A 27,054-nucleotide genomic window follows, 5' to 3' on the forward strand; every position below is an offset into this window, starting at 1 on the left:
CATCTCTGATTCACAGTGTTTCCAAGCTCAGTGAGAATAATTACAATTGCCATCACAGACCTCTTAATAGCATATTGGAAGCCAAAGCATAGAGTTTCTTGCTGCAATCTCATGTTCAATGGAGCGAATCCCATTAAGTAAGATGAATCTTGATGGGACATAGAACACAAAAACAGCTAACTGAACGAACAACTAGAAAGTGTAGCTAACTATGCAGGAAGAAAGCAAGCCAGATATAGTAACACTAAGAGATTTCTGTAGACTTTAAATTAAGCTTTAGAATGTTTACAAGCAATGTTGCACTGCTTTTAGCTGAAGTAAGGCCAAAAAGACATGTGAAGGGAAGACTTTAAGCACATTACAGTAGGCAAAAAGTATAGAAGGTTTCACATCTAGTAGCTAGAACAGACCACAGCCTGCAGGTTCAGACCAGTTCAGGTAACCACAGGAAACAAAATCAAGCTATAGGTTACATCTAGTCTGTCCAGAGAGCGATGAGAAATTACTATCTACTTTCCTGATTAATATCCATGTGTTTTACACTGGTGATTAGTTTATAAAAGAAGTGTTTGAGGCACTATTACTGTAGTCAACCTGCCTATACCACTGAAGCCATTGGTCCTTTCAACATCAAACATGAATTTTGCGTAAGCTTGGGCCACTCAATACTTTTTCTTAAGAACAATATGAATTTCCAGTAGATGGATTCTTCTCTTTCAATTAAATTGTCGTAGTTTAACCCCAACCAAGCAGCCACTCACTCACTTCCCCCCCACCCAGTGGGATGGGGGAGAAAATCAGGAAAAGAAGTAAAACTCGTGGGTTGAAATAAGAACAGTTTAATAGAACAGAAAAGAAGAGACTACTAATGATAACACTAATAAAATGACAACAGTACTAATAAAAGGATTGGAATATACAAATGACGCACAGTGCAACTGCTCACCACCCGCCAATTGATGCCCAGTTAGTTCCCTGAGCGGTGATCCCCCTGCCCCCACTTCCCCCAGTTTATATACTGGGCATGACATCACATGGTCTGGAATACCCCTTTGGCCAGTTTGGGTCAGCTGTCCTGGCTGTGTCCCCTCCCAACTTCTTGTGCCCCTCCAGCCTTCTTGCTGGCTGGGCATGAGAAGCTGAAAAATCCTTGACTTTAGACTAAACACTACTTAGCAACAACTGAAAACATCAGTGTTATCAACATTCTTCTCATACTGAACTCAAAACATAGCACCGTACCAGATACTAGGAACACAATTAACTCTATCCCAGCTGAAACCAGGACATAAGTTTTAAAAAATTAGTCTTGATATGTATTTCTTATATGTAATGCAATATTATATTATATTGTCCAATACTGTATTTGCTGCAATACATACTTCATCTTTCCAGGAAAGTTTTTTAAAATAGTCATTTGGTATACTTTTATTTTCCTGGGGAATTATTATTGATCTCTACAGGATCCTAGGTCTTGTCCAGGAGTCAGCATCATGGTTTCTCCAGAGCAAATAAAGGATTAAGGTACACTGAACTTCAGATTTCTACTAAGAATTTCATTCAGCAAATTTTGTTTGCACACCAGCACTAGAAATAATATATTTGGAAAAAGTGTATTTTGTTGGATAGTTTTAGCCATAAAACCTAATGAACTGCGTTGTATGGAAGTACTTTTCTTCTCCCACAGGAAACAGAAATGCCATCTGTGTCACAAGATAGCTTTCTACAAGTGACTGCTTTGCACATAACACATTTTTTTACATCATCTTGCAGCATAGCTATGTCATGGACCAGTCTTACCATGCTGAGACAATAGCATCTTTATATTTCTCGTCTCTCATTTTTAGTCCCAAAGTTGCTATGTTCAACACATAGGCAAAAGCACCTCCTAATTGCACTGTGGACAATTATTTGCACGAGAAATATGAAACTGAGCTTAAAGAAAAACATAATTTGCAAACTTGATGGAAGGGTACATCATTACAGGATTTCCACATGACCATTTTTTCATTTAAATTGTATTTTCATATCACTTGGCACATTTCACACCATCGTTCTGAATAATGTATTTGGGGAAAATAAAACATACGTTATCACACATTTTTAGCCATAAAAGGTAATGAACTGCATGGCATGGAAGTATTTCTGTTCTCCCACAGAAAGACTTCATTTTAGATCTCTGCCACGTCTCCTGTGTTTGGGCTTTGGCAGAGACCCTGTAGCCCCTGACGGGTTCACCCTCAAGACTACACGGAGTCCCCGAGTACCTCACTACGTCCGCTGTTCCCGTACTGCCAAACGGGCGACAGACACCTTACTACTCCCTCAGCTTCTCTCAGTGCACACTTATTCTTACACCAAGCCTTGAACGTTATAGAAACAGTCGGAGCCACCAGGATCAACACCCAAACGCCGCTCCCTCAGACTGGCGGCCGTTGCCACCCGCCGGCCTGAGGCGAGCCCACGCGCCCGCCACGCTGCACGGGAGGCACAGCCTCAAACCCCCTCCTCCCCCCCGCTCCCTAATGGAATGTTCCACTCGCGACGCGTAGGCGGCGAGCGCCCGCAGGTATGCCAGCGGATGGGACGTTCCACCGCAGGAGGAAAGCGGGGGGAAGGAGGCCGCGCCGTTAGAAAAGCCCGCCCGCCGCGGCCATTAGGGGGGCGCGGCTTCCGGGCGCCGAGTTCGAAAGCGGAGGTGGTCGCCGCCGCCCGCCATGGCCCAGTCGGTGGTGGTGCAGGGTAAGGGGCCGTGGCGGCCAGGGCTCCTCCCCGCCGCCCCCTCCCCGTGCCTGACCCGTGTCTCTCCCTCCCCTTTGCAGTGGGACAGTGCGGGAACCAGGTGGGCTGCCGCTTCTGGGACCTGGCGCTGCGGGAGCACGCCGCCGTCAACAAGGTAACGGCGCCGCTTCCCGCCTCGTTGCTGGCCTGAGGGGGGGGGGGGGGGGGCGGCGGTTGGGTTCAGCCGCCCTCTGCACCCCCCCACGGCGGCCCTCGCGTCGTGCCGTGCTCTTTACTGTGGGGGCAAAGCACCGTATTTGTTAGATTAAGCCCAGGCCGCTTCGTCCCCAGGTTTTTATGCCTTTTAGCTAAGAGTCTCTAGTTCAGATCAGCTTTCTCTAGCCTTTCTACCTTGAAAAGCCCGGGACGTCTCCCTACAGGCAGGCAGTTTTGAGGCAGTTAGTGAAAAGAGAGGGTTGTTCGATGCAGGTTCTTTGCCACTGGCAGTAAAGCGAAAAGGCAGCCCGCCGAAGCCCACCTTTGTTTTCCATGTCAGCACTTGCTGTGCGGTTCTGCTGACCGAAATAGCAGCGTAAAGAGGGCCTAGGATTGTGCTAAGTACCCTGGGCAAAAATGCATTCTTCTTGCCATGACTATAAAGATGCTGTATCCTGGTAAACACTGGGTTAACAGATAATGATGAGCAGTCCTTCTCAATGCCTTCTGTTGAAGCAGCTGTAAAAAGGCAGTGGATGAAGCCATATGTGTATGGAGAGTCTCTTGGGTTTAGTGTTGCAGGGAACAGGGACTCCCAAATTCTGCTTCATCAGGTCTTTAGTAGTGTGGTAAGCAGTCTGTAAAAGAATGATGTTAAAGTATTCAAACTTGCCAGGTCTCTCTAACTTTATGGTGGGGTAAGTAATTGCCACACCACCCCTCAGCAGGGAGTTTAGAATCGCTGATGCAGCGTGATGTGCTTTCCTTTCCACAGAACTTCATGGTATGGGCATGGAGCCCATGAGGAACTGAGTGTTGTATCTGATGAACAGAGTCAGCTAAACAGCAGCTGCTTAATTTAATATTTGCATTGGGATCTTTAGTAAAATCCTAAATCTTTAGAAATGAAGGAAGAGTGGTTGTTCAATCTTGTGCTGAAAAATTAATTTCTTAGTTATATCCTCCTGTCAGTTTTTAATATCAAGCTGATGCTTCAATGAAATGTTCTTTTTAGTGCTGACTAGAGCTAGTTGGATTCAACATAGATATTCACTCTGTTTTGAGTAGGGAGGTTTGACAGATGACCTTCAGAGGTCCCTTCCAACTTAAATTATTCTGTGAAAAACACCAAGAATTTATGACGTTACACATCATCTTATGTTGTGTTGTTTCCTTTTAGAAAGGAATTTATGATGAAGCATTAAGCAGTTTCTTTAGGAACGTAGATACAAGGTAAGTCTCCTTATCAAGCAGCTCATGAGCTTAACACAGTAGATGAACAGTTCTAGTATCTTCTCTTAACCTAAGTTACAGTTTTCTTTGTTTCAGGTCACATTTAGTTTGTGCTAGAAAAAGATTTTGCTTTTTTGTGTTCGCCTCAAAACACTGTCTTTACCTTTCCATTTTAACTATACTTACATCAGTAGTTAAAGCTGTTGAAAGTCTTTGGGTTTGTTTTCCCTTCCTTCTGTCCCAAAAATGGATAGTCAGATCTAATAGCTTTTGCCATTGCAAATCATGATCGGACTGCAAGCCCCCTGAATACCAATTTAGGAGAATTTTCTAGAAGAGTTGTAAGAGGAATTGTATATAAGTTAATCGGAAAAGGTCATGTCATTTTTTAAATCCCTTTTATCCGACTAGTTTGTCGCACAAAGAGTGGTGGCTATCATTTTTTTAAAAAATTAACAAATTCATACTTTAAGAGCATTCAGTCATCTCTTACCTGCCCAGTTACAAAAATCCTTGCAGTTTGCAAGAATAAAACAGTTGCGCACTTGGATATTGCTGTTGCATTTTAATTAAAATGCATTTGACTAGCCTCTTTCCTTCCATCATATGGCAAGGCTGCAGCACAGCATGCAGTTTTAACTAAAATGGCATTGAAATAATAATTGTTTTGTCTCAAATTTTACCTCTTCAAAAGAATGTGCAAGTGCATTGGAGTTTATCATTGCCATTTCTATGTGGGCATTTCCTAGAATATCTTCTTTGGTTTTTTTAACCAAGAAAATTTAGTTATAAACAATGTCTATGTTTCTGTATGTACCAGATGAAACCACCAAATTTATAATTGACAGGTTGGCTGCAATAGAAACATCTGTTTTCTCTCTAAAGAGGAAGGACTTACCTTACTGAATACTGCAGAAGTTTCAAGGAAGAATCCCCTACCTATGAAACAGAAGAATGATTATTCAAATCCCGTCTTTTCCAGGCGCTGTTCATTTTCCTGTTGAAACAGTTCCCACTTTTAACTGGAGACTTGAAACACGGTTTAGTTATGAAGAGTCATTTCAAACTCTTGCTCAGGCTGTGACGTTTTGTCTTTTTGTTATTGTTGTGGGGTTTGGGGGGGGGGGGGGGTTGGGGGTTTTATCAGAAAGAACTAGTTGACCTTCCAGGTCATTGCAGGCATAAAACCCTATGTCATAGAAGTCACAAACTTCAGTCTTCTATGCTATGCCATACCACTGTTCAAAGTAGTTAATCCAGATGGGTTATCCTGTCAGAAACAGCTATGAACAACACTCTGGGAGTGTTGCTTTTTTTTTTTCCTGTTATCACAATTATTAAACTGTGTAATATTGGAAATGTGCTTATGCATATGTATGGTTTTATATGCAGGAATGCATCTCTTAAGCCTAGGGGATTCTAGGGAATGTGGGGATTTTTTTCAGCAATTGAATCAAAGTGATTGAAAGTATGGGCTGGTATGAAAGACCACAAATACAATAGTAAGAGAAAGAAGTGTTGATTTGTGGGGTTTGTTTTGTTTGTTTGTTTTTTCCTCTTTGAGTTTTGTTAGTCCCTGAAGAGAAATAGAACTTCTCTAGCTGGATTTACTGGTGCTGTAGTGGACTCGTATAGGGAGTTGTGTAGGCTAGAGGAATCACGTGAGTACTGGAGGCTGCTGTGAGCTGCTCAACTAATGAGAAGTGTCTGGAGAGCTTTGAGTGAGAGGGTGAAAGATTGAGGAATCCAGTGCAGCCCCATACTCTCTTCCCCTCGTTCCTGATAAGACTGAGCATGGTCAGAATATTTGGTGCTGTAGCAAATTTCAGCTGTTGTGTTTGGAGTATTATTGTGGTTGAATGTAGAACAGTCTAAGAGATACTTTAAGTTTAGGCTTGACCAGCCACCAAATTAGGTAAATAATTGAGGGGAAAATTTAGATCCATCTTCTAGTATCCCTGCCTTTTCCCCTGTGTTGAATATAGTTTGGCCAGACTGGAGTATCTCATCCTCTGAGTGCAGAAGCACCAGCATTCATTGTGGAAAAAAGTGATTGTACACAATGCATAGTCCCCGAGGTTGGCTCAGTACGACCGATCCTGGAAAAAAAGGAAAATTAAGCTATGTCAGCCCAGCATGATTTCTGAATTGGTAAATCTTAATGACAAAGTAAGTCAAGCACAGTGCCATGCTAGTGCAGTTACACAGCTTTCACACCTTGAGCAGTAGTACAGTGCTGTGCTACCCTCATTGAAAAGCTAGTGGTGCTATTTGGTGCTCTGTTTCATTATATGATGCAGATATACCACATGCTGCATAAAAAATAATCCTTTCAAGTTTTGGCAATGCTTGTAGAATTACCACGGAGCCGAGGCTGTATCTAAGAATAAAAGAGAAAGAGAGTAAACTTTCAATACTTTTCAGCTTCCTGAAGTACTGCTTAGGATATTTCTGATTGAGAGCGTGTCCTGTAATTCCCTAAAGGAGTGCAATTATGAGGTCTTTCTTAGGAGCATGTTCAGGGTATTTCTCTTTGTTTACATTGTAACAGTCCTCTGAATGTGAAAGATTAAGGAGGGAATCTTATTCTAATATATATTGCCTTATTTTATATTGTGATTCTGAGCTTGGATTTTCTTTTTCTTTTTCAGAAGTGGTGGTGATGGTCCTGATATTTACAAAGGAAAAATCTGCTCTTTAAAAGCACGAGTAAGGCAATCTATAAAGGTTATTCTTTTTACATTGCATATTTAAGTCCAACTGTGTAGGAATTTTCATAAGGTCCTTATAATTGCATATGTTTTTAAATACTACTTAGAATAGTAAAATTTCTAATAGTAACTTTTTTCTCAGTGGAGTAATGCAGTTTGCTGCTAGTCTTGTTGAGTAATTTAAATTATAATTTTAATAAAATGTTTGCAGATATTACAAACCAAGTTTTTATCTGAATTTTCTAAGGAATGCGTATCCTTGAGCTACTTTAAGTGATTAAGAAGCAAGAAAACTTGAAACTTAAAAATGCTTTAATTTCTTTATTCCTAAGTATTGGGGCAAAATATTGTAAGATTTTAACAAAATTGCATTGTCAGAAATGCTATCCCTATTGAACAACTTCTAGCAAATCAGCCAAGGTGAATCTAGTTGGTCCCCAAATTAAAAACTAAAAAAGTTTTTCTGGAGCACAGTAGAAACAACATACCTTTTATATTGTAAATAATTTTATATTTCTTTGTGTGATTACTTCAAAGGGTGGTTTGCTTATTGACTGAATCTTAATTCTTTCCTTTCTCAAAGGCACTGTTGATTGACATGGAGGAGGGTGTGGTAAATGAAATTCTGCAGGGACCATTGAGGGATGTGTTTGATAGCAAGCAACTTATCACAGATGTTTCTGGTTCAGGAAACAACTGGTGAGAACCTCTTCAGAAAGCACTTCTTAGCAACTAATTAGATGGCATTTTAAAAGGGAAATTATAACAGTAGCTTTCTGGTTCCTTCTGCACTTGGGGAGCTGCAGCATATTAGCAGTAAACTTTGGTGTCACTGTTGCCTGGAGGAGGGCTTTGAAAAGCCTTTTACAGAAGGATAATTCTGCTGATACATCATTTAATCTATTTTTTCTTCCTCTTTTTTGATTTTCTTTTTCAAAAGAACATGCTTTTTATTTTTGTTTCTTTGGTATTCAGCTGTTTCCATTGCTCAGTCGAAGCCATAATCTAGTTTGAGACTGTGCAACTAGTGTGGAAATGAGATATATGAACAAACGCACTCCTGATTTCTAAGCACCACAGTGCTATGTGCATATAAACTACATTACCAAAAAAAGAAATTCAGAAAAAAGATTGATTAACATAACGAATTCCAAATTTTCACCAAGACCTTAACGCGCCTCTAATATTCAGCATACTACAGACTGGAAAGCAAATCATCAGTAAATGTACCAAAAGAGAGTGCAATACAAGGAATAAAGCATCTTGTAACTTCACCATCTAGCAGGCAAGTGTATTGAAAACAAGCTGTTTGGGTTTTTTTATTACTGGTAGCAACTGACTCGCATAGTGCTCAAATGAAGATTAGTACACATATTACATAGGGATATCCTTATTGTTAAGGAGAGTATAACTTTCATTTCATAATTACAATTTGATCATCCAATGTATGAGTTTATTTCCTTATTGGCACAAAATAATAGTGCAGACTCCAAAGCTGTGAACTTTGTGCTGCTTGCATCCTCAAAATTGAAACCATATCCTGACTCCCATATTCACATGACGTAGTCACAGCTGAGCAACTCTCTCAAATTAGGTGTTGCACCCAGCTCTGGACTCTGAACTCTAAAATGTCAAATAGGAGGAGTTAAAATAAAAAACTGAAAGATTGATTGATGGATTTTTTTTTTAAAGTACTTTTCATATCCTCAGGGCTGTAGGTCATAAGCTATATGGCTATCAGTACCGGGAAAACATTGTGGAAAAGCTGAGGAAAGCTGCAGAACATTGTGACTGTCTACAGTGTTTTTTTATAATTCATTCTATGGGAGGTGGTAAGTAATTTTTTTAATGGTTAGTATGATTGCACCAGCCACAGATGAAAGAGGAAAAACCTGGATCTTGAAAAGAAGATCAGTGTAATAATCTAGATCATTCAGAACGCAGAATAAAAAGATTTAACACAGTGACATTAAGTGGACCTGTAATTATTTATTATGTGTTTTATTAGACCACTGAGGAGCCTTAATCATGAATTAAGGTAAGTGCTACCCAGAACAAAAATAGAGCTGAAATTTTAAATATGAGGAAGTGGGTGGATCAAGACAGGTACCAAATACAAGGAAACACTGAGGTATTACTGATCAGAAGAAGGGACAGTGGCTTCAGAACACTGACATCATTGTTGTGATCAAGTTGGTTTTAATCGTGGGGAAAGTTTTCCAAAGGGCTTTGAAGGAGACTTCTAATGTGCTTAACTTTAGAAAAACTTTGTTTTTCTGTTTTCCTTCCACATAATTCTCTTGAATCCAGTCTAGCTACTTTTTTTAATAAATCAGAAGGGAGAATCCCTTGCAGTGACAATTTTGTCATTACTGAATTGCCACTAAGCCTTCCTCCCCAAAAAACGTGGGGGGAGCATGTATTATAATTGGTTATGAAGTGGAAAAAGACACAGAAAATGGATCTAAATATGAAGCAAGAGTTTTGTCAAGGGCCTTTTTTGTGGCCATTTGCTTAATTTGAGAGACCCTGCAGATATTGTTTCTGTATTGCAAAAAATTGCTGTCTTATTCATAGATGAAATTGTCTGCTGCTGAGAATGTTAGCTGTCCAAGACAGAAAAAACACAGTTCAGTTTTCTGATTTGAACTCCGTGCTATGTGCTTAGTGTTAAGAGGAAAAAAGCCTGTGCTGGGGGAAAGGGGTTGCTCTCTCTTGACTGGAGAATGGGAAAACTTTATAAAGAAAACCCAGAAGGAAAGTAAATAATTGTTTGGGGCAGTTCAATGTTTTTAAACAAATATTTTATTTCAAAATTCAAATTAAAGACTTTAAAATAAGAAATAAAAATATTAGGTCAGAAAAATGTTGTTTACTTAATAGGACTTTTTGGTTTGCAGAAAATTGGGGGATTGTATACTTCATCCTGTCTGGTATACCATGGGAAATACTTTTATCACTTAATTATTGTCCTGTCTGGGAAAAACCTTCCTGCCTTAATTTACATCTGAGTAGCCTCTACTGTCAGCCAAATGCTTCAGAAAATATTAATACATATGATTGAAAAGCTGTGTTTCCAACATATGAGACTTAAGGCTTAAGATAACACGGGGAACCTTTTATCTTCTCTCATTCTGTCTTCATTCATAATTAGGGACAGGATCTGGTCTCGGAACTTTTGTGCTAAATTTGCTTGAGGATGAATTTCCAGAAGTATATAGATTTGTTACTTCAGTTTATCCCTCTGGTGAAGATGATGTTATTACTTCTCCATATAACACTGTTCTGGCTATGAAGGAGCTTAATGAACATGCAGACTGTGTGCTACCAATAGAGAATGAAGTAAGAAATAATATTCTATTACTGTCAATTTCTTTTTTATTAGACTGCACATAGGAAGTGTTTCTTCCTTCTGTGTATTGATTTGAGTACCAAGTCTTAAAAACCATAATTTCATTTTTTGAAGTAATAATTGAACTCCCAAGTCACTTGCAGGCTTTTGAAATTAATATGGGTATCACTAAAAAGTTGCTCTGCACCTTCATAGTAGTCTAGAGTGAATTTTTTCATGTCTATTTCAAGGTAAACAGTGAAAAGCTTCCATTTACTGAGGCTGAGTCTTATCTTTTAGTAATCAATTTGTGTGTAGTATTAGTAGAGTCCTGCAAGGCAAATGACTAACCATTCCAAATTCCAACAGACTTGACTTTGCTGATTAGTGATACGGTCATCATAAGCATACCTGACCACGCAAACCACTGGATCATTTGAATATAACTTTGACTCTTGTTGTTTGTTTATGAAAAAAAGCAAGAGAAAGTGAAATATATTTAGAGAATATATTTTTGCTTTCACAGGAATGATGAAAATTTAAAATGTAATTTTAGAAGATGAGGACTTTGAATAGTTGAATAAAATTCAAAATTCTCACCAAGCTGTGTACTGGTTTGTGACATGTAGGGAACAGACTTAGAAACACTTCAGTCAATTGGAATTGGTCAAAAGTTGGACTTACATGTATGAAAGGTATAATTTTTGAACTGACAGTACCATGTTTAGCTTTTTCTTTAAGATTAATTGAAATGAAAATTGGAGTACTGATTTTGAAAGCTCTGCTCAAGACTATTTGTATGCTTTTGTTTTTCCTCTCTCAAGTCTCTGTTTGATATAGTTAATAAAATTCATCAGATGATCAATTCTGGGAAGCTAGGGTCAACTGTGAAGCAAAACAGCTTGGTAACATCAAGTGCAGGCAGTGCAAAAACTGTACAAGAGAAGCCGTTTGACGCAATGAATAATATCGTAGCTAACTTGCTGTTGAACCTGACAAGGTAAAGTTATAGGTTATTCTGTAAAAGTAGTATTGCTGGAGGCGGTGTGTGCTGCAAATATGCAGGCCTGTATCAACTCAAAGAAAATGGGTTTCCATTTTGTGAGAGGCTCCTCTTTTTACGAATTAGCTACTAAATGTTAAAGTATTTGGAAGTATTCAGGTTGCAGTGGTATTGCTCTAGCCATGATAGTCTTAGAACTGAAGTAAGAAAAGGTTTATAGGCAGAAGGATATTATCTTCCATTAATGCTTAATGGAGCCCAGGGAGGTTTGCCTTTCTAGGCCAGTTGTATTGTTTTATAAATACTGTCAGATCATTGTTGCTCCTAAACTGTCTGTTGCTTCAAGAAATGTCTGTGAAATATACTTCTGGAGTATTGGCCTGCTTTTCTTTTAAACAGCTTGTCAGGAATGCCAAGTCATGCATGTTTTATTATAGCCTATTAAAACTGGTATTCACCAGCTATGTCCATGTACTGAAAAATAGTGCTAAAGATTACAATTGGGAAACAAGGTCTTATTCTTGATGATTTATTGTTCTATAATGAGAAGTGTAAATAAGTAAGATAAAGTGCTGTTACTGCCAAATGTGAAAGTTTAGTAATTATACATGAACAGTTTCTCAAATGCTCTGTTGTTTTACTGTTTTATTGTACAGAACAGTTGAGAAATAGATTTAATGAATGTTTACATTATAAAAGTAATTTAGTTTATATCAGTTTTGTAACAGTTTGTTAATTTTTCAGCTCTGCTAGGTTTGAAGGTTCACTTAACATGGATCTTAATGAAATCAGCATGAATTTGGTTCCATTTCCTCGACTTCATTACTTGGTTTCAAGCTTGACTCCTCTGTATACATTGGCTGATGTTAATGTACCTTCTAGAAGGTAAGAAAAAAGTACTATGGAAGTTTTACATTTGAAGCTTAATTTCTGATTCTTCCATAGTTTTCATTTAAAAAAATCCATTCTATAGCAAAACTAAGGGTAGACGTTCTAAATGTTTTAAGTCTGCCACATTTGAAATTCATCCTGCTGATTTTAGGAACATCCTTTGTCCCTTTTCTCTGTAACGGTTGAGCCAGTAAAGTTGAAATGTATTTTTGTTATCTCTGCTGGGAAATGTTTCTGTTGGAAAAATGTGTTACTTGGATAGAACTCACCACAAGTTCTTTGGAGTAACATTTGACACTTGACTCACTGTAAAGACAAACAAGGAATTTAGAAACTAGACTCCTTGGGAAATAATCTTCAGTCTTACTTCAGTCTGGAGATGTGGTGAGCCTATTTAACAGCTTATTGTAACAGTAAGCTGACACTTGACAAATTTTGTGAGATTATTTATCCCACTGACATGGCCAAAAAATAATAAGTTAAAATAGATTTTACTGGTTTTAGTGAATTAAGTCCAGTCAGCAAAAGGTCCAAAAAGTGATAGAGGCAGCTAAGGGTAAGCGGTGGAAGTATGGGAAGTGGAGAAGAGGGCAGGAACCACCCCTTTTCTGTGATAGCAAGTTCTGACAATCAGTTGGATCTCTTGAAACCATGCCCTGAGGAGACATTACAGTGCTGGAGGGAAGGTAGCAGACTATGGGGAGATGCTCGGTCAATCATGTTTCAGAATGAACAGTAATATTTTTGTCTCCTTTATTTAGTTATTTTTTTAATAGGCAGATTGTGGCAGAGGTGATTTAAAAAAAAAAAAATAGAGATGATAGATGCAGAGAGTTTGAAACAAATGGAAAGAATAACTTGGATGTTATGGGTCCATAGAAACCTCCTCAAGACAGCATCTTTGCTATCCCACAGTACAGTGGAACTTGCTTAAGGAGGTGAAGAGGGAAAGAATATGATCTGCAGTGTCATCTTTTAAAGCAGTCATACATCATAAAATTAGAATAAGTAGACAAATATATAGTCTGTCTTTTCCTAAATCATTAATCAAAATTAATACAAATCTATGATTCATTGATTCTTTTAAATAGTGGAGTGTAACAGGCCAATAATCTGTTCTGTAAGTGTCAGCTGCACTTTGGTATTCCCTGTCAGATGCTTCACAAACAGTGACGTTCTCTACTCAAATTGTCATATAACCAGAACCTCAAGTAGTTAAATCCTTTAACATATTTTTAATACTTTGTAAACATTGACCTAAAATTGCCATAATAAAGGTCTCTTAGTCTCTCCATTTCTCTGAATTTAGACTCAACAGTGGCTTGTAACATGAGGGAAAAGAGAAGGGAAAAATGGATCTGGTGTGTTTTTAAAAAACTTCTAATGCCAGCACATGTACATATAAAGGTTTGAATCTTTTTCCTGTCATTCATGGTCCCAGGTTAAATGTACCTTTATCTCCAGAATTTTATGAACTTTTAAACCCTGAAGGTCAGCATTCTGAAGAACTTCTGTAGCCTGGTTTAGTAAGAGTAGATAACTGTTTTCTTTTTACCTAGGTTGGATCAGATGTTTTCAGATGCTTTTAGTAGAGAACATCAACTAATTCAAGCAGATCCAAAGCATAGCCTCTACCTTGCCTGTGCACTTCTCGTTCGAGGAAATGTGCAGGTTTCAGACCTTCGCAGAAATATTGAAAGGTTGGTAATACCACACAAAGTTGTCATGGGATTTGCTATTGAAACTGTTGTCAGTTGTCCAGAGCACTCTCACTTTTCATTTGAAGAATTTCAATACTGAATCAGTTTACTCAGAAATATTTTTCTTAATTTCAGAAGGGAAGAAAATGTAATTAATTTACATTGTGAGTTAGAGTAAGTTGCAGCATTCTTGGATTTCCAAATAAAGGGAGCTGACTAGATATCCCTGTGCTGCTCCTTTCATTCTCAAAAATGCAAAACAAAGCAAAGCCTGACCTTCCAGAGGTCTTCTGCCATTAAAAGATGTTGGAGGAATAAGTTCTGTAGTAGAAGTTTGTTTTTACTGAACAGAAGGCCACTCTCTTTCATGGTTACTTTCACGTAGATAGGGAATCATCCTTACTTTAACTCTGTATTGTTAGCAGTCTGTTTCTACCTTTTACACTATTGATGTACATAATTATAACAGAAAAGGCAGGCAAGCTTTGCATACAGAATGGAGTTTACAGGCACACAGGTGTGGGAGAAATTTCTGAGAGTCTAGAGCACTTTTTTCTAAACTACAGGTAGACTGTGATTGTCTTCACACAATAATAAACTGCCCGTCTCCTAAATCTGAGTGCTTGCAGTCCCTGATATAGAAATGAGTGTGTGTAACTTTACTTTTCAAACCCTGATACATTAACAAAATTGGCATTTGCCATTTAAATTTAAAATACACACAGTGTTTTAGTCTGAAGTCTTAAAATGTCTTATTCAAAATGATAGTTATAACTGGCTTGCTTAGTTCTGAAAGCTTAAATGTTAACCTTTTCGGACTGTTTTTTAGCAAAGGAAACTTAAGCTTTGTGTTATTTACATTCCTTAGGTAACTACATTTTCGTATCACAGGTTGAAGCCTTCCCTGCACTTTGTCTCCTGGAACCAAGAGGGCTGGAAAACTGGTTTGTGTTCAGTACCTCCTGTGGGCCATTCCCATTCCCTTCTGTCTTTAGCAAACAACACCTGTGTAAAACCAACTTTCATTGAACTCAAAGACAGATTTATGAAGCTCTATAAGAAAAAGGTAAAACTCTCATTATAACATCTGTAGCCACTAATCATTATCTTCTGGCATTATTGGGAAGCAAATCTTAGTATTGCAATGGGACTGCTTAAAAGTAACAGCCCAAGATTTTTATTTGTGTTACCTATCAAGGAATCATTCCAACAGCTGCTGCTTAAAAAGCATAAACCCCTGATTAATCTGTACCTACCAGGCAATATACTTACTTTCTTCAGCCATGAGGCAGTATCTGACAGATCTGCCTACCAGTTTGTGCTGGGTTGACCTTGGCTGGCCACCAGGTGCCCACCAAGATGTTCTCTCACTTCCCTCCGTTAGAAGAGCTCGTAGGTCAAGATAAGGACAGGGATGTCACTCGCCAATTACTGTCATGGACAAAACAGGCTTGACGTGGGGAATAGTAATTTAATTTATTGCCAATCAATAACAGAGTAGGATAGCAAGAAATAAAACCAAAACTGAAAACACCTTCACCTCACCCCACACCCTTCTTCCCAGGCTTAATTTCATTCCTGCTTCTCCTTCACTGATCTTGGTGTCTGCAGGGCTGTTTCTCACACTATTCTAACTCTGCTTGTGCGCTCTCTCTCTCTTGCAGCTGTTGTGAAGCATTTTTTTACCCCTCATTAAATACATTATCACAGAGGCACTACCAGCATCACTGATGGGCTCAGCTTTGGCCAGCAGCATGTCCGTATTGGAGCTGGCTGGAACTGGCTCTGTCTGACATGGGGGCAGCTCCTGGTATCTTCTCACAGAAGCCACCCCTGCAGTCCTGTGCTCCCTGCTGCTACCAAAACCTTGCCATATAAACTCAATACAGTTTGGTCAGCTGTACCCAAGAAGACAGCATATGAAAAGATGGATGTGTAAGAAATCAGTAATATCGACTGTGATTCTATAGGGCATTGTTACTGAAGTTGCCAATTATTTGCACAAGGGATATCATGATATAAGTCTTTAAATCTACTTTCTACATTGGTTGTACTCCCCTCTTCAGTGCAGGCTAAATGGTGCTTATTGAGCCAAAAGAATTAGGTGCCAAGAAAAAGGATAACACTGAATATTTTTTATTCTCGTAGGCTCACCTTCACCATTACCTGCATATAGATGGAATGGAGCAAAGCTGTTTTTCTGAAGCCATATTGTCTTTGTCTGACCTAATAGAAGAGTACAATGAACTGGATGCCACAAAAGGTGGGCCTAGAACAGACCCATCAAGACTGAAGATAGCTGTTTAAAGAAGGAAGAACTGTTTTGGGGTTTTTTTTCTTAAAAAAAAAATAAAATATATATATCCCCCAAGCATCCAACCACTTCAGTTAACCAGAATGAATTGCAGCATGCCTAGCTATTGTAATTCCAAAGTGAGGCTGGGACAATGGCTTCGTCAGCTCTGAGAGGTGTCATATTAAGTGACAAGGCCCAGCCTGTAAGAAAGATTTGAAGGCACCTAATTATAGTGGATATCAGTAAAAGCAGTCTTCCTTACTGTAGAGTAAATTGACATACCATATGCTGTAAAGAAAAGAGAGGTTATAGCAGCCAAAAATGTAGTTCTTTTCTCAGACTTTCAGCTTACAGTAAACTAAAGGCAGGCCTTGCTTCAAAGAAGGATCACTGTTGCTAGATTTGGTTTTTAACAAGCAACTATGAAGAGAAGAAAAGCCTGCATAGTCTTTTCAAAGGTGAAAGCAAGTCTCTAATGAAACTGGGTTCTTAAACTTTGCAGGATAGTAGTCATTTCAGAATGCTCGAAGCTGTGTTCACAGTTTTAATATTTCTGCTTCCATGTTGTACTTAGCAGTATTAGAGCATTCTGAGTTGATATCAAAATTGGCAATATCAGAAAATTCAACAAAATAAATTTTGTTTCAAGTATTATACTTGGAGTATTAACTAACATTATTTTAATGATTCATATTCATGAATGCTGAGTTGCACTTGATAATGGGATAATACAATATACCTCTGAGCAAAACATGTACTTATAGTGAAGTTATAATGACTGTTCAGAGAACAAAGTTTATATGCTTAAAAGAATGCAAGTAAAATAGATGTTTTAATATTTATAATAATCAGGGTAAGTAGATTTTTATATTACAGTAAGAACTTTTACAAAACAGAATGTACAACTATTTCCAATTGCTTGCCAGCTTTGGCTGTCTTAGAACAGCAAGACTAGCGAACTGTTACAAATCAGAATGGATCAATACAATGATTTCTTAAAGCTTGAAGCCCTTCTAGCAGAGTTGGAGTGGGTGTGTAAGTAAGCACAATTTTCAATTTATAAGTCCAGAAGTATTCAAGAAAACATTGTGATATCATTTGAGTGCCTTTTTCTAAGAAAACATTCTAAAAGTAGTAATTTCCTTGAAGTTTTGCATCTGTTATCTGCAGGTGCCCACTTACTTGTTCCTTTACCAAGTGCATTGTTTATATTCACAACACTAGAGAAAGATTATCTGCTGCAAAAAAGCAATCTGAGCTTAAAATTGACTTCTGTTTGAAACAGTATTGATGTGTTTTACTATTGCAGATAGATAGTAGAAAATGTTAATTTGAGAATCAAGAATGATAGATGAAGTATTACAGGGTAATTTTTTTTTTCTAATAGGTTAGTCAGAGCATCTGTGAATTTACATGTAGTTGTCTTTGTGGGCAACAACTTGTTACAGTGGGGTATGAAGCTGTCTTGCTGTACCTTTTTCAATTACCAAAGTTCTTGTTTTGATAATCCTAGTGTTATATACATCCTTCTCAAGAATGTATTTCCACATATAAAACCAATTATGTTTAAAAAGATGCACTCTTACTTGTGTTTTCCAGGTGCTATTTAAAAAATGAATATTCTCATGCGTAGTTTCACTATAACATTGCTGTGGCATGGGGTTATGCTAACTCTTCAGGGTGTGAGTGGGCTGTTGCACTCTCAGTATGTTACAGTCAGTGGTTTAACTTGTCATACAACTTTGAGTTCAGAAAATATATCTCCTGGAGCAGTGCAAATCCTCTGACATACGCATGATGTTATCCACATCATCTTCCACTTAAAGAAGCCTTCATTGGGACACTCAAACTGTACAGTGATCATTTTGGATTTATTAGGTATGCAGCACCTCTTGTCCAAGCACACCCCACAGAAAGTTAGTCTGTAGCTTTGAGTAGTTGAGCATCCAGAAAAAACTAGTTTCTCTGCTGTAGGAAGCTGGAATGTCGGTTGACATGTTTTTCCTTTTGGAATCTTTAATATAGAAACAAAGAAAAGCCTGAGTTTTTACACATTAAAAACTCAACACGTAAGAAAAAATTGCAACATTTACATAGAAGTATCTTGAAAATTACTCCTTCTGAAAGCTGTCTTACTTTTGCTTATCAGTCAGAAAATATTTTCTGAGTGACTGAGCACCAGGACAGCACTAGCAGCACTTATATTTCAGGACATTATATTGTTTTGTTTGAAATTATACATCTGTCACTCACTATTGAAAGTTGAAGACTGAAGGTAGAAAACAGAGAAGAGTTATTTTAGAACCCTTGGAAAAAGAAGTCATTTTATATTAGTAGTTGCCAATATATCCATTTTTCCATTACTTCCAATGTTTTGATTTTCTAGTAGGAAGTCATTTTATATTAGAAAGTACCTTTATTGTCTTCAGTATATTGGTCAGACAAGGCTGGACGAAGCATAATCTCTTTTCTTTTTTCATTTCACATTTTCTGTTTTCGTTGGTCACTCTGCTGGATATGCCTATGCCACAGGTCCTGGAACAGGGTGTCCAGGGAGTTGCCTGTACTAGGCACTTTTTCTTCAAAACTAGCGGTAAGCTTCTGTAAGCTAAGACAGCAATATATTATTTATGCAGCAGAACAGCCCCAAAAGGATTAGTTGAAAATAGAAGGATAAACATTTGATTTCTGTTTATAAAGGTGCTTTTGTAGGTAAATCTCAAAATGAGGCATAAACAAAGTTATACAAAAGCTGGCTGAGCTGCTGTTAAACTTTACTGACACTGGATACTCAGACCCTAGCAAAGGCTATGAAGTTGCATGTGTTGTATGGCCCTCCAGTTTGGAAATTTTGTGGAGAGAGTTATTTGTGGAATTTTTAGGGAATGTCCAGGATGGAAGAGACACTGACAATTATTGAAGGCCAAGCATAGCTTGAAAACGGGTGCTGAAAACATTAATGTTGGTTTCTTTGTCAATATTGTGAAGGCTTTAGGGTTTGTGTTGAGAAGTAAAATTCTCCAGTCACTTCTAAATATCACCAAAAAGCCTATTTTCTGATGGATGAGGGATGGATTAGGTGGACTACACTTTAAAAAAGAAACAAAATTGTGGTGCAAAAGTTCATGGTGAAACTGCAAAAAACCCCTGACTCTGTGGAATCTGTGCATTTAGGTAAGAGCACAGGCAGAATTACAAGGATACCTGGAAAGTAGACAGAAATTTAAAGATCTCATTGCAGCAAGCAGATTAGAAGCCTGCACATCTACAGATCTGCAACAAATAAAGGCAAGTTAAATGGCTGTTTATACTTGGTACGTTTTTTTAAAGTATGACCTAGGTACATCCCTGTGTATCTGAATTAGGTAAATCAATTTGACGGGGAAAGCCAGAAAACAAAGCAAGAGCAGTGAAGTGAAACTTAGCACTTGTTATCCACAGTAACAGAAAAAAGGCTTTTCAAAATAAATATAATATACATTTATATAATACTGGTCCATTGAGCCATTCATGAAATTCATGCACAAGTTGACTTGATACTTCTGCTGCACTGGGAAAGGGAAGGGGGAAGACCTCACTTTGAAAGAAAAATTTCAAGGTGCTTTTCTTCAGAAGGTTTGTATCAGCTGAAGGATGCCATCCTTCAGCACATACAGTCACCGCAGGGACAGGCTGTCAGGTCCCTGAACCAAGTGTGCTTTTCAAGCTGGGTATCTTTTCTCAAGGTTATGTTGTGCAGTTGATTCAAATTCCTGAATAAACACCGTGAGGTGCAGCATTGCAGTCAGTGAAGGAGTTACTGAAGCTTGGACTTCAGCTTTTGGAGCTGCTGAAGTGCTACAATGTAAATGGCTTACTGCTGTGATCCAGGTGTTGGAAGTACAGCTCCCCACAAACCCAATTAATACATTTCATGGGGTCAAATGGTTTGGTTGCCATTGTTTTCAACATGTTATGTTCTCTCTTTGATCAAATTGGCAATGTTCTCTAGAAATTAACTCTTCATTTGAAGTCTGTTGCTATACTGAGTGTGTGTTTATACATAGCATTAAATATGTTTCTGTAAAAAGGCTTTGATACTAGTTATAGGTATTATACTTTTGAAGTAAAGATGAGCTGCTTTTTTTTCTATTATTTTTGCTAACTTGCGTAACCACTGCTAATGTGTTAAAAGTTGTCCAAACTGAACTTCAGGTTCTGTAAGCAGGTCTATTTATCTGCAGATTGACTTATGTGTATCTGTTTATTTACTCAGTAGCCTTTTTAGGAAGGTTTTCTGATAAGCTTTGTGATCCTTTTAGTTTTATTTTATAGATCCATGATGATGATTTGGGCCATAATTTTCCCACAGTTGAAGCTGCCACCAAATAAAATGGCTCAGGTTTCTGGTACCCACATTAGTTGTAACAAAGAGGAGTTTCACCATGGAAACTTGCATGTGCACCTAGAAGGAGACAGCACAAGCACAGGCAGCTGTGGCCAGGGAAGGGCAAGGATAGCTGCTTCTGACAATGGTGCTTCCTTGAAGTAAAAAAAAAAGAGAGCTACAGTGTTAACAGCAGAGCAAGAATGAGGTTAAAGGGAATATCAACTGACCCTGGCAGAACTGCATGGATAAGCTCATGTATGCTTTTGATTAGACTGAATAGAGAAGAAATTGGGAGAAGCATTGTCCTTGCAATTTTCATTTTCTGCTTTCTATTGAAAGAAGAGGCCAAGACTCCCTACCACCACAAAGCAGGAGGAAGTGAGAAGGCTCCCAAGCTGCGAAATGGCTGTCCACCAGCAGCCCTAATTGGTCTGATCTGATGAGTAGTAAACCTCAGCAGAAAGATGGGTTGAAGGTAGCTTTGGCCAATTCCCTGGTGACAGAAGCCAAAAAGCTTTTTGCTTTTCATAGTCATCAACTTTAGTGAAAAGAATCTGTGACCTAAGAGTAAGAGGGGTAATTGGGACAAACCGGTCACCCTGGCAATGGCCTTCAGGAAGAACTGAGAAATTGCCAGTGCGCTGCCTGCCTGGCTGTTGGAGCCAGGGATGCTAAATGCAGCAAGGCTTATGTACAGAAAAGTTTAGCAGGAACCAGTTTACCAGAAAAGTAGCCAGGCACACCTGACATCAGTCTGTAGTTTGTTGATTGAAGCTGCTTGTGCTGTCCTGGGCCACAGATGGATTGTCCAGGCTTCTTCCTGCCTGTGACTCTGGTGCAGGGACTTGCTCCTAATCTTGGTGTGAATACAGGTGTACATCCAATGGCACCACTGACACACAGGCACTTATAAAGTGGGTTAGGTTGGAAGGTCTGCCCATTAAGATAATAAACTCCATTGAGCTCACATCCTACAGCTACCAGATCTGCAAATAGTAAACAATAGTTAACTAACACAGGAGAAACACATGGTTCCTGCTTACGGAGTGCTAAAGTGCAATCAGCCTTTACTGTGCCCACAGCTTCAAGCTCTTCCCACCCAAGCACATATTTTTTAATTATGCCCAGTGATAACTACAGCCACCAAACTTTAAATCAGTCATCAACATGTCTGCAAATAACAGGCTTGTGCACAATGAACTTGTTTTACTGATTCATACGCAGGTAAGTTTAAAGACAGTCCCAGCCCTACTCTCAGATTCTCTGACTGAGCAGATGGGGGACTAAATTAGGATAAATGGCCTAGCACAGAGCCGTGCAGCACCAGCAAGCAGAGTTTTCCTCCAAAAGCGTTCACCTGTGTGGTCCCACCCTCCCAGATTTCAAGAAGGGAATGTGAAACAACAACTTACATGCACACACGCCTGTTTCATACCTAGGCTCATCTTCCGAGTAGTCGCAGTAGAGGCCTTTGTGGGGATCACAGATGTCTGCTTCATTGCAGGTCTCTCCTGACTGCTTGGCACAGACCTTACAGCAGCCACAACCGTCCTTCACCAAGCTTACCCCGGGGGTGCAGGTTGGCACAGGTGGGCATCTGCATGGCCAGTGACAGACCTCCTTGCGCTGGTGGACTTCACCAGTTTCTGAAGGTTTTTCTCCAGGCTTCGCTGGTGGGCTGTGGAAAAACTTGCACACAGTGAGATATTTTGAGAGCTGAATACGTTATCGTAGCTGGGATGGTACAAAATGAAGTTGGGATGGAAAAAAAACCTGTGAAGTTGCATGAAGACATATTTCTCATCTCACAGGATCCAAAAAAGGAGAGGCTGTGAGGTGTAGGTAGGAGACAGGACCAATTTCATCAGTCACTGTGGTGCACTGAGGTGTGTTGTGGTTTAACCCCAGCCAGCAACGAAGCACCACCCAGCCGCTCACCCGCTTCCCCCCCACCCAGTGGGATGGGGGAGAAAATCAGGAAAAGAAGTAAAACTCATGGGTTGAGATAAGAACAGTTTAATAGAACAGAAAAGAAGAGACTACTAATGATAACACTAATAAAATGACAGCAGTAGTAATAAAAGGAGTGGAATATACAAATGACGCACAGTGCAATTGCTCACCACCCGCCGATTGATGCCGTTAGTTCCCAGAGCGGTGATCCCCCTGCCCCCACTTCCCCCAGTTTATATACTGGGCATGACATCACATGGTCTGGAATACCCCTTTGGCCAGTTGGGGTCAGCTGTCCTGGCTGTGTCCCCTCCCAACTTCTTGTGCCCCTCCAGCCTTCTTGCTGGCTGGGCATGAGCAGCTGAAAAATCCTTGACTTTAGACCAAACATTACTTAGCAACAACTGCAAACATCAGTGTTATCAACATTCTTCTCATACTGAACCCAAAACGCAGCACTGTGCCAGATACTAGGAAGACAATTAACTCCATCCCAGCTGAAACCAGGACAGGTGTCATTCCACCAATGAGCCTGGCCTACTGCTTGTATGAAACAAAATTCACCACTCTTTCCTTTGCCTTCAATAGAACAAAACCTGTAGTAGACCTAAAGTAGGGAAAAAAAGTGTTTTAAAGTAGACAGTGGATTTATTTTAAATATTCCTTCCCACAAACCTCCTATCTAATTAATTAGCTTTTGATTGCTCCCACTGTTTGACAGCCAGCCACTGCCCTGTGTGCCACTTCTGATGGCAAAAGCCTTTTAAAATAGTAAACCTCTTTTGAGTGTTACTTTTGCTCCAAAATTTGAGTAGCTGTTTGGGAAGAAGCATTATAGTATTTACAAATTCTCTTGTGCTAGATGCAAAAATTGCACCCTAATAAAGGAGGCTAGTAGTTGCATTGAGCTTAACAGGTAATTTTCTAAGAGTGTATCTGTTTGCATGAGTAAGTGTTTATTGAATCCAGGGCTTACAGGGTAAAGACATATATCTAAAGGAGATTTGTATCAGCAGTAGGAAGTCAAGATCTAGCCAGAATTTACTGTTTTCCACATTCTGTCTCAGAATTCATGTCTCTCTTTTCTTTTTTTTTTTTTAAGCAAAGGAAGTCCTAAGTAATTCTTGATGGGTTTAATTTTCTGTGGCACGACGGAAGATTAAGTCAGCACAGAGTGTGAAAGGATCTATTTGAGATAGCTATATTCAATCTGCTTTTTTGAAGAACGACATCTAAAACATAACAAGTTTAGATCTTAGCATTAAATCTTTCCATGCTGCTGATTTCAGCAGAAATGCAGATTGTGATATAGTTATTCATCGCGGATGACTGGATCCATAGTTATGTGGGGGCACACACAGTGCTTGGCCACTAGTACAATGTAAGGCTTGGGAGCTGCTCTCATCAAGCAGCTCTGACTGCCCGAAGAGCAAGAGGGAAAGACAAGATCCAGCTCCTCATCAGGTGCCAGTATCACCATCTAGCTTGCAGGGAAAAAAAAAAAAATACAGCCTATGTTTTTTCTGGGCGTGTGAAGCCCCACTGACCAGTTTTTCTCTGTTCCTCCAAACTGCAGGGCTCTAGCAATGTAGACACCACCTCCAGCAGAGACGCTAAGGAAAAGCTGGGGAAGGGGTCGTTCGGCTGGGTTTCCTTTCAGTTCAGCTTTCAAACTGGAAATATCTGCAGAATTCAGCATTTCATGTGTCAAATCCCGTGAAAGCTCTCACAGCATAATTGAGCTCGCCTAATTGCATGCAGCAGTAAATGACCTTTTAAAAGGATTTTTTCTACCACTAATTTCCATTTTTCATGGTCATTTACAACTATACTTAACGATATCTTAATCCACAGCTACTAATGAAGCTCCAAAGTAGCAGCTTTCAAGTTCCTTTGGCTGAATGATTTTTAAGATAGATATTCATTCACAAAGGCAATTCATATAATAAATGAAATTTAAACAATGTCATGTGGTATCCCACGCAGCGTGAGGAAGATAGTTTCATAAACGTGTTATTTTGTTATTCATTTGCTGATAAAGGATTTCTTTTAATCCTTTTTTACCTAAATGCAGAAATACTATAGAAACAACTAACTTAAGCATTCTTTTCTTTAGGCAGCTAAGCCTTTCCTATAAACCATAATGTTAATTTGATGAACACGTGCATTGGAGTGTAAAGCTTCTTAAAGGCTTGTTCTGGAAACAAGACACACAGGTGTTCCTATACATTTAGCAGTGTTCAAGATTGTATGGTTGCTTTAGGAAACACTTTCTTGCTGCTTTTTCCTTTTAAGCAGAGTATTGTTATTATTAGGAATGTGGCCACGTGCCAGCTATATGAGGTTATGTGGCTTAAATCAGATATCGCGTTTCGAAATGGGTATGTGTAGCAGGAAATAATCCCTGTGCTTCAACCAGTATGTTTAATTTGTATTACAAATTAAAACGTGCTTTAAACCTACAGAATTTTACCTAAGCAAGTGATTTTTCTCTCCTTTTTTTTAGGGAAAGATGTCAACTGAATGGTGACAAAGTTTCCCAGTAAGAAAAACGCCATCAGGCAAATATCTGACAGTTTTAACTGTGCAGTTTCTGAGAAACTCAGTCTACCTGAAAAATCTTCAAAAATCTATTCAGTTACAATGAAAATTTAAAGTTTGCTTGCAAAGTTTACAGGTCAAATATTTTTCTAATTCTTGCTTCCTAAAGTTTCTATACCAAAGCTATCTACATCACACAAGCACACTGCATACTTTTCCTGATCCTATGGGCAGATCAGAAAATGAGACCATTGTGTAGGAACCCTTCATGTGTTGTTGTTTGTTTTCTTATGTTTTAAAGATTGAACAAGGTCTGTATGGCATAAATAAGCAAATAGAAAAAAGTAGGCAATGTATTATTGCTAATGTTCAGTTATCTTAGTCTGGATTTAAATATGCAGAAAGTTAGCAGAGGAAGACAGTCATTTGAAAATTCCCCATCTAACATTCATCTTGATTGTAAAGGAAAAAATGCACTGTGTATACGTAAAGTGTATTTTAAACATTAAGTAAATAAGTAATGAAATTGGCCTTTGACACAAATACCTTCACCAAAAGCCATCGCTTAAAATTTTCTCATAAGAGACAAAGCATAACACAGTCCAGGTGCCTTTCTCATTTGTAAAACTAGCCTGAAGTCAGACCACTGTGTATATATACATATAGATATAGATATATATGGAATATGAGCATGGACAAGATATTTACTTTCTTACTGCATCAGATAATTTGTGCTTATATTTAAAAAAAAAAAAAAAAGTGCAAGGTCACTGACAATTTAAGCTTCCCTAATACTTTTTTTCCACTGAATCATATTAATGTACAGATTAGAGAGAAAAAAACCACCAAGATCAGGACTGATGCAGTAAATAAGCTGCAAATGAAATTTACTCAGGAGTAGGGAATGGCTCCTTATTCTTTATGAGGAATTTGCTTCTCTGCAATTTTTTTTGTCATTAAGCAAATAAAAACTTTAAACCGGGACAGGGTGAAGAAGGGAGAAATCTTTTTCTTCTTTTGAATGAACTTACCTGTTGCGTACAAGGGATGATGAAGATGGTGGGAAAAAGGAGCCACCGCATGTTCCTGCACATTCAGAAGTGAAACTGGGAGATAGGGAACAGGCTGAGCTGTGTCAGAGGAAGCACTGAACACAAAGCTCTCCTCTGTCTCCCTTGCCAACCCTACTTTCCCCAGCACATGCACGAACACATACACGCATTCACACTTGAAATTCTCCACTTCATACAGAACCAGCTTCACACTGAAATTTCCAACTGATCTTCTTTTCTCTGCCCAGCGTTAGAATACAGATTTTCACACCCTGCTTGATCCCATCCAGCTGCTTCAGCAGATTCTGCCTGACTTAATTGAGGTCGGGTAGGGTGACATCTGATTCTTAAAATCTCGCTGCTGGAAATGTAGTGTTATTTTCAACTTGTCTTTAAGTCCATATCACAGGAACTTCTGAAATCTGAAGGGCAGAGCCCCAAACATATGTATTTTTTGAGACAGAGAAAGCAGAGTTTCTCAAAATTTCTAATGTATTGTGCCTAGCAGAATCACAGCGTAAAAATTAACACTGTCAGTACCTGCTCTCTAAATAGGGAAAGAGATGCTGTAGTGTGTTACAGCACTAGTACGTATCCCGCACTGCTTCTTTCCATGGACTCTTAATGGGGAAACCCAAACTGTACTTTTCCGTGAAGTATGCACCTTGTCTTACCGCCGTGCCACGCCGCTTAAACACAAGACCCTTCAAATCTCCAGATTTCCTCCTCCCTAATACTACCGAGGTGATGTGCCTGATTTCAGGCTAACGAGCGAGGGTCTGCAGGATAAGATAAAAGCTCCATCCACCCCTGCAGCAGCGGTGGTGGTGGTGCCCTGGTGGATGCTCCTCCTTGGCGTTGTCCTCGCTCGGTCACCTCCTGCGAAGTCCAGGAGTTACTAGGGGAGGCTGCCGAAGCCCACGCTCCCGCAGCAGCTGTGTGTGGACAGAGGCGGTGGGAATATGGAGTCAAATCCCGTCCGAGCAATTCTGGTTTGGTCCCCGGCTCGGAGCACCACGTGCCCTCTGCAGTTACAC

At 39.2% G+C, this 27,054-nt stretch overlaps 2 protein-coding genes across 10 annotated transcripts; one reads left to right on the forward strand and one right to left on the reverse strand.

Moving 5' to 3' along the window:
• Positions 1 to 2,652: 2,652 nt before the first annotated feature.
• TUBE1 (tubulin epsilon 1) lies at positions 2,653 to 24,962 on the forward strand. Of its 9 annotated transcripts, none has more exons than XM_049817885.1 (13): positions 2,653 to 2,742; positions 2,823 to 2,896; positions 4,118 to 4,170; positions 6,822 to 6,897; positions 7,465 to 7,580; positions 8,592 to 8,713; positions 10,036 to 10,223; positions 11,037 to 11,212; positions 11,960 to 12,100; positions 13,666 to 13,806; positions 14,698 to 14,872; positions 15,955 to 16,069; positions 24,931 to 24,962. In XM_049817885.1, exons 1-13 carry the CDS (start codon positions 2,718 to 2,720, stop codon positions 24,945 to 24,947), a joined length of 1,419 nt encoding a protein of 472 aa, XP_049673842.1. In that variant the 5' UTR covers positions 2,653 to 2,717; the 3' UTR covers positions 24,948 to 24,962. The 9 variants fall into 9 exon arrangements, with proteins under 9 accessions (XP_049673842.1, XP_049673843.1, XP_049673839.1 ...); XM_049817886.1 differs by lacking the exon at positions 24,931 to 24,962 and adding an exon at positions 21,976 to 22,001; XM_049817882.1 differs by lacking the exon at positions 24,931 to 24,962 and adding an exon at positions 19,277 to 19,332.
• Positions 17,702 to 26,059, reverse strand: CCN6 (cellular communication network factor 6). The gene is made up of 5 exons (XM_049817892.1): positions 25,997 to 26,059; positions 21,884 to 22,160; positions 21,215 to 21,457; positions 18,517 to 18,710; positions 17,702 to 18,116 (listed from the first exon to the last, which is right to left on the reverse strand). Exons 1-5 carry the CDS (start codon positions 26,057 to 26,059, stop codon positions 17,835 to 17,837), a joined length of 1,059 nt encoding a protein of 352 aa, XP_049673849.1. The 3' UTR covers positions 17,702 to 17,834.
• Between the last annotated feature and the right edge of the window lie 995 nt (positions 26,060 to 27,054).

This window comes from Accipiter gentilis, chromosome 15, assembly GCF_929443795.1.
Source record: "Accipiter gentilis chromosome 15, bAccGen1.1, whole genome shotgun sequence".
NCBI lineage: Eukaryota > Metazoa > Chordata > Aves > Accipitriformes > Accipitridae > Astur > Astur gentilis.